The sequence below is a fragment of the Oncorhynchus mykiss genome, chromosome 9 (assembly GCF_057628025.1).
Source record: "Oncorhynchus mykiss isolate SJ-2025 chromosome 9, ASM5762802v1, whole genome shotgun sequence".
Taxonomy (NCBI): domain Eukaryota; kingdom Metazoa; phylum Chordata; class Actinopteri; order Salmoniformes; family Salmonidae; genus Oncorhynchus; species Oncorhynchus mykiss.
Window position 1 is genome coordinate 17,902,396 of NC_143030.1, and position 16,436 is coordinate 17,918,831.

At 44.3% G+C, this 16,436-nt stretch overlaps 1 protein-coding gene across 1 annotated transcript in view; it reads left to right on the forward strand.

Annotated features, from left to right (window-relative positions):
- Nucleotides 1–16,436, forward strand: part of LOC149980799 (basement membrane-specific heparan sulfate proteoglycan core protein-like) — a 162,250-nt gene that overhangs the window by 79,971 nt on the left and 65,843 nt on the right. Inside the window, exon 7 of the mRNA XM_090185681.1 lies at nucleotides 14,283–14,555. Coding sequence (XP_090041807.1) covers nucleotides 14,283–14,555 — 273 coding nt within the window. The remainder of the gene's footprint in view (nucleotides 1–14,282; nucleotides 14,556–16,436) is intronic.

The window sequence follows — 16,436 nt, forward strand, 5'->3', positions numbered from 1 at the left end:
AGAAGACTGATCAGAGATGCAGCCAAGAGGCCCATGATCACTCTGGATGAACTGCAGAGATCTACAGCTGAGGTGGGAGACTCTGTCCATAGGACAACAATCAGTCGTATATTGCACAAATCTGGCCTTTATGGAAGAGTGGCAAGAAGAAAGCCATTTCTTAAAGATATCCATAAAAAGTGTTGTTTAAAGTTTGCCACAAGCCACCTGGGAGACACACCAAACATGTGGAAGAAGGTGCTCTGGTCAGATGAAACCAAAATTGAACTTTTTGGCAACAATGCAAAACGTTATGTTTGGCGTAAAAGCAACACAGCTGAACACACCATCCCCACTGTCAAACATGGTGGTGGCAGCATCATGGTTTGGGCCTGCTTTTCTTCAGCAGGGACAGGGAAGATGGTTAAAATTGATGGGAAGATGGATGGAGCCAAATACAGGACCATTCTGGAAGAAAACCTGATGGAGTCTGCAAAAGACCTGGGACTGGGACGGAGATTTGTCTTCCAACAAGACAATGATCCAACACATAAAGCAAAATCTACAATGAAATGGTTCAAAAATAAACATATCCAGGTGTTAGAATGGCCAAGTCAAAGTCCAGACCTGAATCCAATCGAGAATCTGTGGAAAGAACTGAAAACTGCTGTTCACAAATGCTCTCCATCCAACCCCACTGAGCTCGAGCTGTTTTGCAAGGAGGAATGGGAAAAATGTTCAGTCTCTCGATGTGCAAAACTGATAGAGACATACCCCAAGCGACTTACAGCTGTAATCGAGGCAAAAGGTGGCGCTACAAAGTATTAACTTAAGGGGGCTGAATAATTTTGCACGCCCAATTTTGCAGTTTTTGATTTGTTAAAAAAGTTTGAAATATCCAATAAATGTCGTTCCACTTCATGATTGTGTCCCACTTGTTGTTGATTCTTCACAAAAAAAATACAGTTTTATATCTTTATGTTTGAAGCCTGAAATGTGGCAAAAGGTCACAATGTTCAAGGGGGCCGAATACTTTCGCAAGGCACTGTACTTCTCACCAGTGCCCCCTGTGCTCTGATACCCAGCAGGTCTGCCAATGCAGCTTTTCTCCTCTTGAGGGCCTGAGTATGGCCTCGATCTCCTGTGGTCTCAACCAACGTCATGAGTTCCACTATTTCAATCTCTAGGGCTTTCATTGATCTGGTGATATCCTTCGTGACATTCCTCGTGTATTGATTACAAAATTGTTGAATCTGGATTTTCCCTATATCCCACCATTGTTGAAGGGATACAAAACTGGCCTTTTGAGACCTCCACCTCTCCCAAAAAAAACTGAAACAATTCCTGAAGTGAGCATCACTCAATAAAGTTATATTAATATGCCAGTATGCGCTTTTAGGTTTTACATCGTTAATGAACACCACCTCTGTTATTAAACAATGATCAGAAAATCCCACTGGGGTTATCACACTTGATTTACAGACCTGAGATTGATGCTCAAAAACATAAAACCTATCTAACCTGGCCATAGAGATGATGTTCTCTCTCACATGCGCCCAGGTGTACTGCCTTGTTCCTCCATGTTGACTCCGCCAAATATCACACAGTTCATTTGTTACAATGGCGTTACAAAAGGCGTTTTAAAAACGTCCTTGAGGCTATATGAGGTTCTTGGTGATTTCTATCTAAATCGCTAACTGTGCAGTTAAAATCCCCAGCAATAAACAAATAATCTTCTTTGTTACATTTCTTAATGGTATTTGATAATGTCTCTAAAAAACATACTCTCTCAACTGTCACCACTGGGGCATATACATTTATCAGACACATATTGATGTTTTCATACCTTGCTCTAACTTTTAATAACCTCCCCTCAACTACCTCTTCAACCTCATATGACAAAGGCAAAAACCCTTTTGAGAACAAGATAACCACACCCCCACTTTTTGAGTTTTTATGACTACACACCACTGTCCCCCCCACTCCTGTTGCCACATAACTTCATTTTCCAAATTACTATGCGTTTCTTGTAGAAAAATTATGTCACTTCCCTTTCCCCTCATTAACTCATACACCATGGCTCTTTTTGTAACATCTCTTGCCCCATTTACGTTTAAAGAAGAGATCTTAAAACTGCTCATGGATTTTAAAAAAAATACAGAGGAAGATACAGCCACCACATCTCTTTACAGAGTTAAAACTGCAACTGAACTCTTTCATTTTCTTTAGAATTTACATCACTTATCACTCTCGTGACCACTTTCTTGAGTCTAGCAATTTCAGGGCTTTTCAAACCTCCCCCTGTAATTTTTGACATCAGAAACTTTGCTGATTCAATAAACAATTCACGTTCAGGGAAAAAATCAGTTACATTGTAATCCTGCATATATTTCTTCCCTTTTGTCAACTTCAGAAATTGACGTATCTTCTCGATCCCATACCTCCCTTCCACCCCATCTATCTCACTATATTGTTGTGACGCGTCAGATGATTCACTCTCGCTATCCTCCCCAGAAGAAAACTCCATCTCTACAACCTGTTCATCTTCAACTGATTTATCCATCTCTACCTTTCTCTTAGAATTAGACCCTTCACCACCCCTTAAATTCTTCCTTTTACTCCTCGGTATTTTGAAAACATCCGCTTCCTTTTCCGTTATTTCAATCTCCTCTTGACCTCCAATTTCATTTTCCAGCACCACCTCAGCGACGGCAGTCGCAATCTCACCTACTGTTTCCTCTCCCTCTTTGTTCTGATCTACCACAATTGCCCCCGTATCCACAATGCCTTCCTCTCCTACTTTTCCAACCACATCTGCCCACCTTCTCTCTTCCCCTGCACCCGTAGTATTTTCATCCCTTCGCGGTGGTGCGTTAATTGCACCCGCACTAAAGCTACTACCAGGCTCAGCGCGCTCATTCTCTGGACAACTACGCACCAAATGCCCCTCTCTTCCACATCCAAAACATTTCATTGATTCAGTAGATGCATAGAAGACATAATCAAATCCATCAATCTTAAAACTAAACGCTAAATTCAGTTAATCTCCTTCCTTTTTTAAAATCATATGCACTTGTCTCCTATGAGACACGACATGTTTCAACAACGGAGATTTGCATCCAAAAATAACCTTCTTTATTGTAGATACGATTTGACCATGGCGAGATAACTCTCGCTCTAACACTTCATCTCTAACAAATGGTGGCACGTTAGAAAGCATAACTTTCTTCGCCGGATTCATAAGCGGAAATACCGGCGTCTGTGTCTCCCGCAACACAACACCTCTCTCAACTATCTTATTCACCTTTTCAATTGAATCTAAGAATACTACACTACAGCGCTATTCATCCTTGAGGCTGATTTGATGCTATCATACCCAATGATAGCACCCACAGCCAAGCTACATTCTTCCACTGAACACCCAGCCGCAGCAGGAATCTTTACTCCATACCTCCGACTCAGTTTTTCAAACTCTACACTTCCGCGAGTGGCCATTGCAACCAGCCCCACCCGCTGGTTGTGCCCTCGCGAAAAACCAACCTCAAAGATCCCACCACCCCTATATGTGCTTAATGATAGTTAAACAAGATACCCTTAAAACAACTAAACTAATCAATATATATATATATATATATATATATATATATATATATATATACATACCAAAACCCGATAGAGTGAAAAGAAATTCCATTCGCTCTCACAATCACTCCTGCTTAACGACTCACTCCCAGCATGCACTCCGACGAGAGAGAGAGAATTAGAGACAGCATACTTAAATTCACACAGGACACCGGTAAGACAGGAGAAGTACTCCAGATATAACAAACTGACTCTAGCCCCCGATACATAAACTACTGCAGCATAAATACTGGAGGCTGAGACAGGAGGGTCAGGAGACACTGTGGCCCCATCCGATGATACCCCCGGACAGGGCCAAACAGGAAGGATATAACCCCACCCACTTTGCCAAAGCACAGCCCCCACACCACTAGAGAGATATCTTCAACCCCCAACTTACCATCCTGAGACAAGGCCGAGTATAGCCCACAAAGATCTCCGCCACGGCACAACCCAAGGGGGGGCGCAAACCCAGACAGGAAGATCACATCAGTGACTCAACCCACTCAAGTGACGCTCCCCTCCTAGGGACGGCATGAAAGAGCACCATTAAGCCAGTGACTCAGCCCCTGTAATAGGGTTAGAGGCAGAGAATCCCAGTGGAAAGAGGGGAACCGGCCAGGCAGAGACAGCAAGGGCGGTTCGTTGCTCCAGAGCCTTTCCGTTCACCTTCACACTCCTGGGCCAGACTACACTCAATCATATGACCCACTGAAGAGATGAGTCTTCAGTAAAGACTTAAAGGTTGAGACCGAGGTTGCGTCTCTCACATGGGTAGGCAGACCATTCCATAAAAATGGAACTCTATAGGAGAAAGCCCTGCCTCCAGCTGTTTGCTTAGAAATTCTAGGGACAATTAGGTGGCCTGCGTCTTGTGACCGTAGCGTACTTGTAGGTATGTACGACAGGACCAAATCAGAGAGATAGGTAGGAGCAAGCCCATGTTATGCTTTGTAGGTTAGCAGTAAAACCTTGAAATCAGCCCTTGCCGTGACAGGTAGCCAGTGTAGGGAGGCTAGCACTGGAGTAATATGATCACATTTTTGGGTTCTAGTCAGGATTCTAGCAGCCGTATTATTTAGTGCTTTATCCGGGTAACCAGAAAGTAGAGCATTGCAGTAGTTTAACCTAGAAGTAACAAAAGCATGGATACATTTTTCTGCATCGTTTTTGGACAGAAAGTTTCTGATTTTTGCAATGTTACCTAGATGGAAAAAAGCTGTCCTTGAAACAGTCTTGATATGTTCGTCAAAAGAGAGATCATGGTCCAGAGTAACGCCGAGGTCCTTCACAGTTTTATTTGAGACGACTGTACAACCATTAAAATTAATTGTCAGATTCAACAGAAGATCTCTTTGTTTCTTGGGACCTAGAACAAGCATCTCTGTTTTGTTCGAGTTCAAAAGTAGAATGTTTGCAGCCATCCACTTCCTTATGTCTGAAACACAGGCTTCTAGCGAGGGCAATTATTTGATGCCGACACATCTTTCTAGCTGATTTACAAGCTGAAGCTATGTTGCACTTGGTGACCTCTGACTGTTTCATACAAACATCGTTGGTGCCGACGTGGATAACAATATCTCTATACTCTCTACACTCGCCAGTTTTAGCTTTAGCCAGCACCATCTTCAGATTAGCCTTTACGTCGGTAGCCCTGCCCCCTGGTAAACAATGTATGATCGCTGGATGATTCGTTTTAAGTCTAATACTGCGGGCAATGGAGTCGCCAATGACTAGGGTTTTCAATTTGTCAGAGCTAATGGTGGGAAGCTTCAGCGTCTCAGACCCCGTAACGGGAGGAGTAGAGACAAAAGAAGGCTCGGCCTCAGACTCCGACTCGCTGCTTAATGGGGAAAACCTGTTGAAAGTTTCTGCCGGCTGAATGAGCGACACCGGTTGAGCATTCCTACAGCATTTCCCTCCAGAAGCCATGAGAAAGTTGTCCGACTGTGGGAACCGTGCGAGGGGAGGGGATTTATACTAACGTCACTATCTGTACTTACTGGTGGCACAGACGCTGTTTCATCCTTTCCCACACTGAAATTACCCTTGCCTAACGATTGCGTCTGAAGCTGGGCTTGTAGCACAGCTATTTTCGCCGTAAGGCGATCGTTCTCTTGTATGTACAGCGACTGCAATTAGAAGGCATCATGTTAATGTTACTACTTAGCTTCGGCTGTTGGAGGTCCTGACGAACTACGTCCAGATAAAGCGTCCGGAGAGAAAAAGTTGAATAAAAAGTTGAGTGAGGGAAAAAACAAAAATATAAACGGTAATTAAAAAGTAAAAAACGTAAAGTTGTCAGGTAGCAAAGTAAGGTTGGCAACAAAATGCACAAAACGCACAGCAACACGTAAACAAGTCTGCAAGTTATCTACATGTTAATGTTGCATGTGTCATGCTCTACCAACTGTGTTACAGAGGACCACAATGTGGGTAGCGGACAAGTGCACACTTCATGAAAAAGTGTAGAGTATTGAGATGTATAGCCTAGGTTCCAACCATCCAAGACCCCAAACATTGACATATATTTGAGCAAAACACTACTACTACCATATACTACTGTACCCTACTCTATTGTACTCTACTGAACTGTACCCTACTCTACTGTACTATACTGTACTGTACCCTACTCTACTGTACTGTGCTCTACTGCTCTACTCTGTTGTACTGTTGTACCCTACTCTATTGTACTCTACTGAACTGTACCCTACTCTACTGTACTATACTGTACTGTACCCTACTCTACTGTACTGTGCTCTACTGCTCTACTCTGTTGTACTGCTGAATTGTAGCCTACTCTATTGTACTGTTTTCTGCTGAACTGTACCCTACTCTATTGTACTCTAGTTGACCGTGTTGTACTGTTTTCTACTGAACTGTACACTACTCTGTTGTACTGTTGTCTGCTGAATTGTAGCCTACTCTATTGTACTGTTTTCTGCTGAACTGTACCCTACTCTATTGTACTCTAGTTGACCGTGTTGTACTGTTTTCTACTGATCTGTACACTACTCTGTTGTACTGTTTTCTGCTGAACTCTGCCCTACTCTGTTGTACTGTGCTCTACTGAACTGTACTCTACTGTACTCTACTTGAATGTATTGTACTGTGCTCTTCTGAACTGTACCCTACTCTGTTGTGCTGTGCTCTACTGAACTGTACCCTACTCTACTGTACAATACTTGAATGTATTGTACTGTGTTCTACTGAACTGTACCATTCTCTATTGTGCTCTACTTTACTGTATTCTACTGTTCTCTACTCTACTGTACTGTACTGTACTGTAATCAAGTTTACTTTACTTGAGCTTCTTACAATTGCAGAAAGGGCCCAATGTGCTCGGGATCTATTTGTCTTGGCCTTGAGACCACTCAGGATCTAGTGGTCTTGGTCTTGAGACCACTCAGGATCTAGTGGTCTTGGTCTTGAGACCACTCAGGATCTAGTGGTCTTGGTCTTGAGACCACTCAAGAACACACACATTTGGTCTTGATCTGTTATGGTCTCAATTCACTGGTTCTGGATAGTGGGACCAATGTTCGTTCTGGTCTAAAACCTGGTTTGCAAACCATAGGCAACACATGGACTTAGATAGACATTGCATCATTGTCTACCTGTATGTCACATTGGGGTGGCAGCCTAGTGGTTAGAGCGTTGGACTAGTAACCGCAAGGTTGCAAGTTCAAACCCCCGAGCTGACAAGGTAGACATCGTTCTGCCCCTGAACAGACAGTTAACCCACTGTTCCTAGGCCGTCATTGAAAATAAGAATTTGTTCTTAACTGACTTGCCTAGTTAAATAAAATAATGGCCTTCATTGAGGCCATCTCCATTTCGAAATCGTCAATTGTCTTCTTCTACTATTTCTATGAGTTGGTAAACAAACAAACAGCCACCATGTTGTTTGAAATGGTGAAAAGTCAAGGTTGGCAATTTACCTGCAGTTATGGAATGTTTACTCACAATTATAATTAATTGTCTCTCCCCCTTGATGACCAGAATGGAAGTATGTGATCCTTTCTTAACCCATAGGAAGTCCAACCCAGTTGAATACTTAAAAATTGTGAAAGTCCTCAATAGTGCTGCCCATGCAGAAACATGCTTTTGGGCACTAGAGTCCTCTATCTTTCTCTATGAGGCAACCCAATTGGAGGAAGACAATATTCTTTGATCATTGGCTGATCACTCCCAAACCATAGGAATCCCCACCCAGTTGACTACTTTTTAATGGTGGAAGCTGTCAATGGCAATGTTTGTAGTAAAATGAGTTTTTTTTTCCATCTAGCGTTCTCTATTTATCTCTATTTTTAAAAACTTACACCAAAACACCTGCTATTTTGCCAAAATAATGAAAGGCAAAGTGATAACTAAACATTTAACAACATAATGAATTAGATGCTTAAGTAATTAAATCAATCAACATGTTCCACATTCATACAATCAACATTGAACATTTTACAGAGAACAATAGAGATTATATTTCTGTAAATTCAATTTAAAGGTTTTGAAAATTGGTTAAACATCATGTTTTTACTATTTAGTTAATTTGTTATGCAAATACATTTTCTCATATGAATCTGTAATAGGTTAATCAGAATGATCACTACTGTGCATGGTGCTCCCTTTACTGCTTATATTTCACTATGTTTCTGTAGTGACCAGTTTAGTGTGATGGTAAGGAATTCAGGTATACAATATAAACAAAGTGTGTGAGAAGTATATATGTCTATCTGACAGATGCTGGAAGACATGTGTTGAAAGTTGGGAAAAATAGGATACAACTTAGAAAAAAAATATAAACCCCCAAAAGTGCACCACTTCTGTAGAACAACCCATAAATGAATTATAGTTTTAACAATGTTTTGAGGCTTTACATTGTCTGTTTACATTTACATTGTTTACAAACATTGGAGTAAAAACAGATTATATTATTCAACAATCAATGGGTATGAATGAGTATACATTATATCATTCATTTATAAGTACAAAAATGGACGTATTAACTAAGTATTCTAGCTTTAAGTTCAACATACACCTATAATGAACTTTCCAAAACAGCTAAATTGATGGAAATTTCGAAGGTTTCCGTATGTTTTGATATTCAGTGCTCTTTTCTCTCAGCTCTGCCTGAAACTACAGTGAAACCCTGTGTTCACCGGAGAAACAGTCACTCTGACGTATTCAGCTGGGTCTTACAGTGACTGGAGCTATAAATGGTACAAAGACAACAGTGAGATTAGCTTGTCCCAGTATAAATACCATAATACCAGATCCACCATCAGTAGAGTTACTGAGTCTGACCAGGGTCTCTACTGGTGTCAGGGAGAGAGAAGATCCAGACCCACATCTTCATCCATCAGTAGAGTTACTGAGTCTGACCAGGGTCTCTACTGGTGTCAGGGAGAGAGAAGATCCAGACCCACATCTACATCCATCAGTAGAGTTACTGAGTCTGACCAGGGTCTCTACTGGTGTCAGGGAGAGAGAAGAGCCAGACCCACATCTTCATCCATCAGTAGAGTTACTGAGTCTGACCAGGGTCTCTACTGGTGTCAGGGAGAGAGAAGATCCAGACCCACATCTTCATCCATCAGTAGAGTTACTGAGTCTGACCAGGGTCTCTACTGGTGTCAGGGAGAGAGAAGATCCAGACCCACATCTTCATCCATCAGTAGAGTTACTGAGTCTGACCAGGGTCTCTACTGGTGTCAGGGAGAGAGAAGATCCAGACCCACATCTTCATCCATCAGTAGAGTTACTGAGTCTGACCAGGGTCTCTACTGGTGTCAGGGAGAGAGAAGATCCAGACCCACATCTTCAGCCATCAGTAGAGTTACTGAGTCTGACCAGGGTCTCTACTGGTGTCAGGGAGAGAGAAGATCCAGACCCACATCTTCATCCATCAGTAGAGTTACTGAGTCTGACCAGGGTCTCTACTGGTGTCAGGGAGAGAGAAGATCCAGACCCACATCTTCATCCATCAGTAGAGTTACTGAGTCTGACCAGGGTCTCTACTGGTGTCAGGGAGAGAGAAGATCCAGACCCACATCTTCATCCATCAGTAGAGTTACTGAGTCTGACCAGGGTCTCTACTGGTGTCAGGGAGAGAGAAGATCCAGACCCACATCTTCATCCATCAGTAGAGTTACTGAGTCTGACCAGGGTCTCTACTGGTGTCAGGGAGAGAGAAGATCCAGACCCACATCTTCATCCATCAGTAGAGTTACTGAGTCTGACCAGGGTCTCTACTGGTGTCAGGGAGAGAGAAGATCCAGACCCACATCTTCATCCATCAGTAGAGTTACTGAGTCTGACCAGGGTCTCTACTGGTGTCAGGGAGAGAGAAGATCCAGACCCACATCTTCATCCATCAGTAGAGTTACTGAGTCTGACCAGGGTCTCTACTGGTGTCAGGGAGAGAGAAGATCCAGACCCACATCTTCATCCATCAGTAGAGTTACTGAGTCTGACCAGGGTCTCTACTGGTGTCAGGGAGAGAGAAGATCCAGACCCACATCTTCATCCATCAGTAGAGTTACTGAGTCTGACCAGGGTCTCTACTGGTGTCAGGGAGAGAGAAGATCCAGACCCACATCTTCATCCATCAGTAGAGTTACTGAGTCTGACCAGGGTCTCTACTGGTGTCAGGGAGAGAGAAGATTCAGACCCACATCTTCATCCATCAGTAGAACTGCTGAGTCTGACCAGGGTCTCTACTGGTGTCAGGGAGAGAGAAGATCCAGACCCACATCTTCATCCATCAGTAGAGTTACTGAGTCTGACCAGGGTCTCTTCTGGTGTCAGGGAGAGAGAAGAGCCAGACCCACATCTTCATCCATCAGTAGAGTTACTGAGTCTGACCAGGGTCTCTACTGGTGTCAGGGAGAGAGAAGAGCCAGACCCACATCTTCATCCATCAGTAGAGTTACTGAGTCTGACCAGGGTCTCTACTGGTGTCAAGGAGAGAGAAGATCCAGACCCACATCTTCATCCATCAGTAGAGTTACTGAGTCTGACCAGGGTCTCTACTGGTATCAGGGAGAGAGAAGATCCACACCCACATCTTCATCCATCAGTAGAGTTACTGATTCTGACCAGGGTCTCTACTGGTGTCAGGGAGAGAGAAGATCCAGACCCACATCTTCATCCATCAGTAGAGTTACTGAGTCTGACCAGGGTCTCTACTGGTGTCAGGGAGAGAGAAGATCCAGACCCACATCTTCATCCATCAGTAGAGTTACTGAGTCTGACCAGGGTCTCTACTGGTGTCAGGGAGAGAGAAGAGCCCGACCCACATCTTCATCCATCAGTAGAGTTACTGAGTCTGACCAGGGTCTCTACTGGTGTCAAGGAGAGAGAAGATCCAGACCCACATCTTCATCCATCAGTAGAGTTACTGAGTATGACCAGGGTCTCTACTGGTGTCAGGGAGAGAGAAGATCCAGACCCACATCTTCATCCATCAGTAGAGTTACTGAGTCTGACCAGGGTCTCTACTGGTGTCAAGGAGAGAGAAGATCCAGACCCACATCTTCATCCATCAGTAGAGTTACTGAGTCTGACCAGGGTCTCTACTGGTGTCAGGGAGAGAGAAGATCCAGACCCACATCTTCAGCCATCAGTAGAGTTACTGAGTCTGACCAGGGTCTCTACTGGTGTCAGGGAGAGAGAAGATCCAGACCCACATCTTCATCCATCAGTAGAGTTACTGAGTCTGACCAGGGTCTCTACTGGTGTCAGGGAGAGAGAAGATCCAGACCCACATCTTCATCCATCAGTAGAGTTACTGAGTCTGACCAGGGTCTCTACTGGTGTCAGGGAGAGAGAAGATCCAGACCCACATCTTCATCCATCAGTAGAGTTACTGAGTCTGACCAGGGTCTCTACTGGTGTCAGGGAGAGAGAAGATCCAGACCCACATCTTCATCCATCAGTAGAGTTACTGAGTCTGACCAGGGTCTCTACTGGTGTCAGGGAGAGAGAAGAGCCAGACCCACATCTTCATCCATCAGTAGAGTTACTGAGTCTGACCAGGGTCTCTACTGGTGTCAGGGAGAGAGAAGATCCAGACCCACATCTTCATCCATCAGTAGAGTTACTGAGTCTGACCAGGGTCTCTACTGGTGTCAGGGAGAGAGAAGATCCAGACCCACATCTTCATCCATCAGTAGAGTTACTGAGTCTGACCAGGGTCTCTACTGGTGTCAGGGAGAGAGAAGATCCAGACCCACATCTACATCCATCAGTAGAGTTACTGAGTCTGACCAGGGTCTCTACTGGTGTCAGGGAGAGAGAAGAGCCAGACCCACATCTTCATCCATCAGTAGAGTTACTGAGTCTGACCAGGGTCTCTACTGGTGTCAGGGAGAGAGAAGATCCAGACCCACATCTTCATCCATCAGTAGAGTTACTGAGTCTGACCAGGGTCTCTACTGGTGTCAGGGAGAGAGAAGATCCAGACCCACATCTTCATCCATCAGTAGAGTTACTGAGTCTGACCAGGGTCTCTACTGGTGTCAGCGAGAGAGAAGATCCAGACCCACATCTTCATCCATCAGTAGAGTTACTGAGTCTGACCAGGGTCTCTACTGGTGTCAGGGAGAGAGAAGATCCAGACCCACATCTTCAGCCATCAGTAGAGTTACTGAGTCTGACCAGGGTCTCTACTGGTGTCAGGGAGAGAGAAGATCCAGACCCACATCTTCATCCATCAGTAGAGTTACTGAGTCTGACCAGGGTCTCTACTGGTGTCAGGGAGAGAGAAGATCCAGACCCACATCTTCATCCATCAGTAGAGTTACTGAGTCTGACCAGGGTCTCTACTGGTGTCAGGGAGAGAGAAGATCCAGACCCACATCTTCATCCATCAGTAGAGTTACTGAGTCTGACCAGGGTCTCTACTGGTGTCAGGGAGAGAGAAGATCCAGACCCACATCTTCATCCATCAGTAGAGTTACTGAGTCTGACCAGGGTCTCTACTGGTGTCAGGGAGAGAGAAGATCCAGACCCACATCTTCATCCATCAGTAGAGTTACTGAGTCTGACCAGGGTCTCTACTGGTGTCAGGGAGAGAGAAGATCCAGACCCACATCTTCATCCATCAGTAGAGTTACTGAGTCTGACCAGGGTCTCTACTGGTGTCAGGGAGAGAGAAGATCCAGACCCACATCTTCATCCATCAGTAGAGTTACTGAGTCTGACCAGGGTCTCTACTGGTGTCAGGGAGAGAGAAGATCCAGACCCACATCTTCATCCATCAGTAGAGTTACTGAGTCTGACCAGGGTCTCTACTGGTGTCAGGGAGAGAGAAGATCCACACCCACATCTTCATCCATCAGTAGAGTTACTGAGTCTGACCAGGGTCTCTACTGGTGTCAGGGAGAGAGAAGATCCAGACCCACATCTTCATCCATCAGTAGAGTTACTGAGTCTGACCAGGGTCTCTACTGGTGTCAGGGAGAGAGAAGATCCAGACCCACATCTTCATCCATCAGTAGAGTTACTGAGTCTGACCAGGGTCTCTACTGGTGTCAGGGAGAGAGAAGATCCAGACCCACATCTTCATCCATCAGTAGAGTTACTGAGTCTGACCAGGGTCTCTACTGGTGTCAGGGAGAGAGAAGATCCAGACCCACATCTTCATCCATCAGTAGAGTTACTGAGTCTGACCAGGGTCTCTACTGGTGTCAGGGAGAGAGAAGATCCAGACCCACATCTTCATCCATCAGTAGAGTTACTGAGTCTGACCAGGGTCTCTACTGGTGTCAGGGAGAGAGAAGATCCAGACCCACATCTTCATCCATCAGTAGAGTTACTGAGTCTGACCAGGGTCTCTACTGGTGTCAGGGAGAGAGAAGATCCAGACCCACATCTTCATCCATCAGTAGAGTTACTGAGTCTGACCAGGGTCTCTACTGGTGTCAGGGAGAGAGAAGATCCAGACCCACATCTTCATCCATCAGTAGAGTTACTGAGTCTGACCAGGGTCTCTACTGGTGTCAGGGAGAGAGAAGATCCAGACCCACATCTTCATCCATCAGTAGAGTTACTGAGTCTGACCAGGGTCTCTACTGGTGTCAGGGAGAGAGAAGATCCAGACCCACATCTTCATCCATCAGTAGAGTTACTGAGTCTGACCAGGGTCTCTACTGGTGTCAGGGAGAGAGAAGATCCAGACCCACATCTTCATCCATCAGTAGAGTTACTGAGTCTGACCAGGGTCTCTACTGGTGTCAGGGAGAGAGAAGATCCAGACCCACATCTTCAGCCATCAGTAGAGTTACTGAGTCTGACCAGGGTCTCTACTGGTGTCAGGGAGAGAGAAGAGCCAGACCCACATCTTCATCCATCAGTAGAGTTACTGAGTCTGACCAGGGTCTCTACTGGTGTCAGGGAGAGAGAAGATCCAGACCCACATCTTCATCCATCAGTAGAGTTACTGAGTCTGACCAGGGTCTCTACTGGTGTCAGGGAGAGAGAAAATCCAGACCCACATCTTCAGCCATCAGTAGAGTTACTGAGTCTGACCAGGGTCTCTACTGGTGTCAGGGAGAGAGAAGATTCAGACCCACATCTTCATCCATCAGTGATGTTGTCTCTGTTACTGTGAATAGTGAGTCTTTTGGTTGTTGTTGCTGTTGTTGTTATCTTACCATTCAAACCTATTGAAATACCCACAGATTATCAGCCAAAGACCACACTGACTTCAGACAAAGAGAACATATTCACAGGAGACAGTATTACACTGAGCTGTACTGTAGAGTCTCCTGGTTGGAAGTTTTCCTGGTACAGACACAGACCAGAGTCTACACCAGTAACCACAACCTCTGGATACTCCTACACACTCAGCAGGGTCAGTGTCTCTGATGGAGGACAGTACTGGTGCAGAGCTGGGAGAGGAGACCCAGTCTACTACACCCTGTACAGTGACCCAGTCCAGATAAACATTACTGGTGAGTCTAAAACAGTTTTATGACAAATTAATGCTATTGTGTGAGTCTGGAGAGTACAGTAATACTGTCAACATCACAGTGTGTGGAGCATCTGTTGAACAAACATTCACAGTGCATGGTGCATCTGTTGTACAACATTCACAGTGTGTGGAGCATCTGTTGTACAACATTCACAGTGTGTGGAGCATCTGTTGTACAACATTCACAGTGTGTGGAGCATCTGTTGTACAACATTCACAGTGCATGGAGCGTCTGTTGTACAACATTCACAGTGCATGGTGCATCTGTTGTACAACATTCACAGTGTGTGGAGCATCTGTTGTACAACATTCACAGTGTGTGGAGCATCTGTTGTACAACATTCACAGTGTGTGGAGCATCTGTTGTACAACATTCACAGTGCGTGGAGCGTCTGTTGTACAACATTCACAGTGCATGGTGCATCTGTTGTACAACATTCACAGTGTGTGGATCATCTGTTGTACAACATTCACAGTGTGTGGAGCATCTGTTGTACAACATTCACAGTGCATGGAGCGTCTGTTGTACAACATTCACAGTGCATGGAGCATCTGTTGTACAACATTCACAGTGCATGGAGCATCTGTTTTTCAACATTCACATTGTGTGTAGCATCTGTTGTACAACATTCACAGTGTGTGGAGCGTCTGTTGTACAACATTCACAGTGCGTGGAGCGTCTGTTGTACAACATTCACAGTGCATGGTGCATCTGTTGTACAACATTCACAGTGCATGGAGCGTCTGTTGTACAACATTCACAGTGTTTCTTTTACATGTATGTATGATATGATTTTCAGTTCTGTAACTGAATGATTGCATCTCATAAAATATCCACCCACCCTAAAAACACAGAACTAACAGTCACTCTTGACTTTTACCGCCGCCTAGCACTGACTATCTGGTTGATGCTTTATTGAAGAAAAATGTACTTACTAAGACTGAGATATGTGATTGTCCCACCTAGCTATCTAACTAACTGTAAGTCACTCTGGACAAGATCATCTGCTAAGTGACTAAAATGTCAATGTAAAAATGTACAAGCTTAAAAGATGTTGATGTATTGTGAGTGATGACTCCAGATTTACAGTATTATTTATATATTATGTTACACAGCTGGTGATGTGATCCTGGAGAGTCCTGTCCATCCTGTGACTGAAGGAGACTCTGTGACTCTGACCTGTACATTTAGACATCAGGGAACAAATCCTAAACCCAAGACTGATTTCTACAAAGATGGAACACTCATCAAGAATGAGACCACAGGAGAGATGACCATCCCTGCAGTATCCAAGTCAGATGAAGGATTCTATACGTGTAAATCTGGTGAAGGAGAATCACCAGAGAGATGGGTGCCAGTGAGAGGTGTGTGTGTGTGTGTGTGTGTGTGTGTGTGTGTGTGTGTGTGTTCAGGTGTATTGTAGGTAAAACATGTGTTTTTCTAGTCCCTCCAGGTTCCGTTGTCTCCATCTCTCTGACCAGGCTGCTGTGTGGTCTACTGGTGGTGTCTCCTTTTCTACTGGTGTCCATTGTGCTGACAGTGAAATGCTGCAGGGCTCGAGGTGAGAACATTATTTCAGTGTATTTACAACCAGTTTATCCAGCTGGATAATCTCTTTCTTTTTGTCATGCTCTCTGATTGTTTACATTTTATAGCTGTGTACATTTGAAAGAGCAGTCTCTAGTGATACTTTCCATCCATTATATTCCTGTAGGTTTGTGTTCAACAGTCAAATCTCCTCAAGACCAGATACCATGTGATGATGTCATCGAACAGAACGAATCATCAGTGTGATCATTACAGCATGAACTGTAAGCTGAACAACCACTTTTATGATTGTTAAGTTTTTACCATTGATAT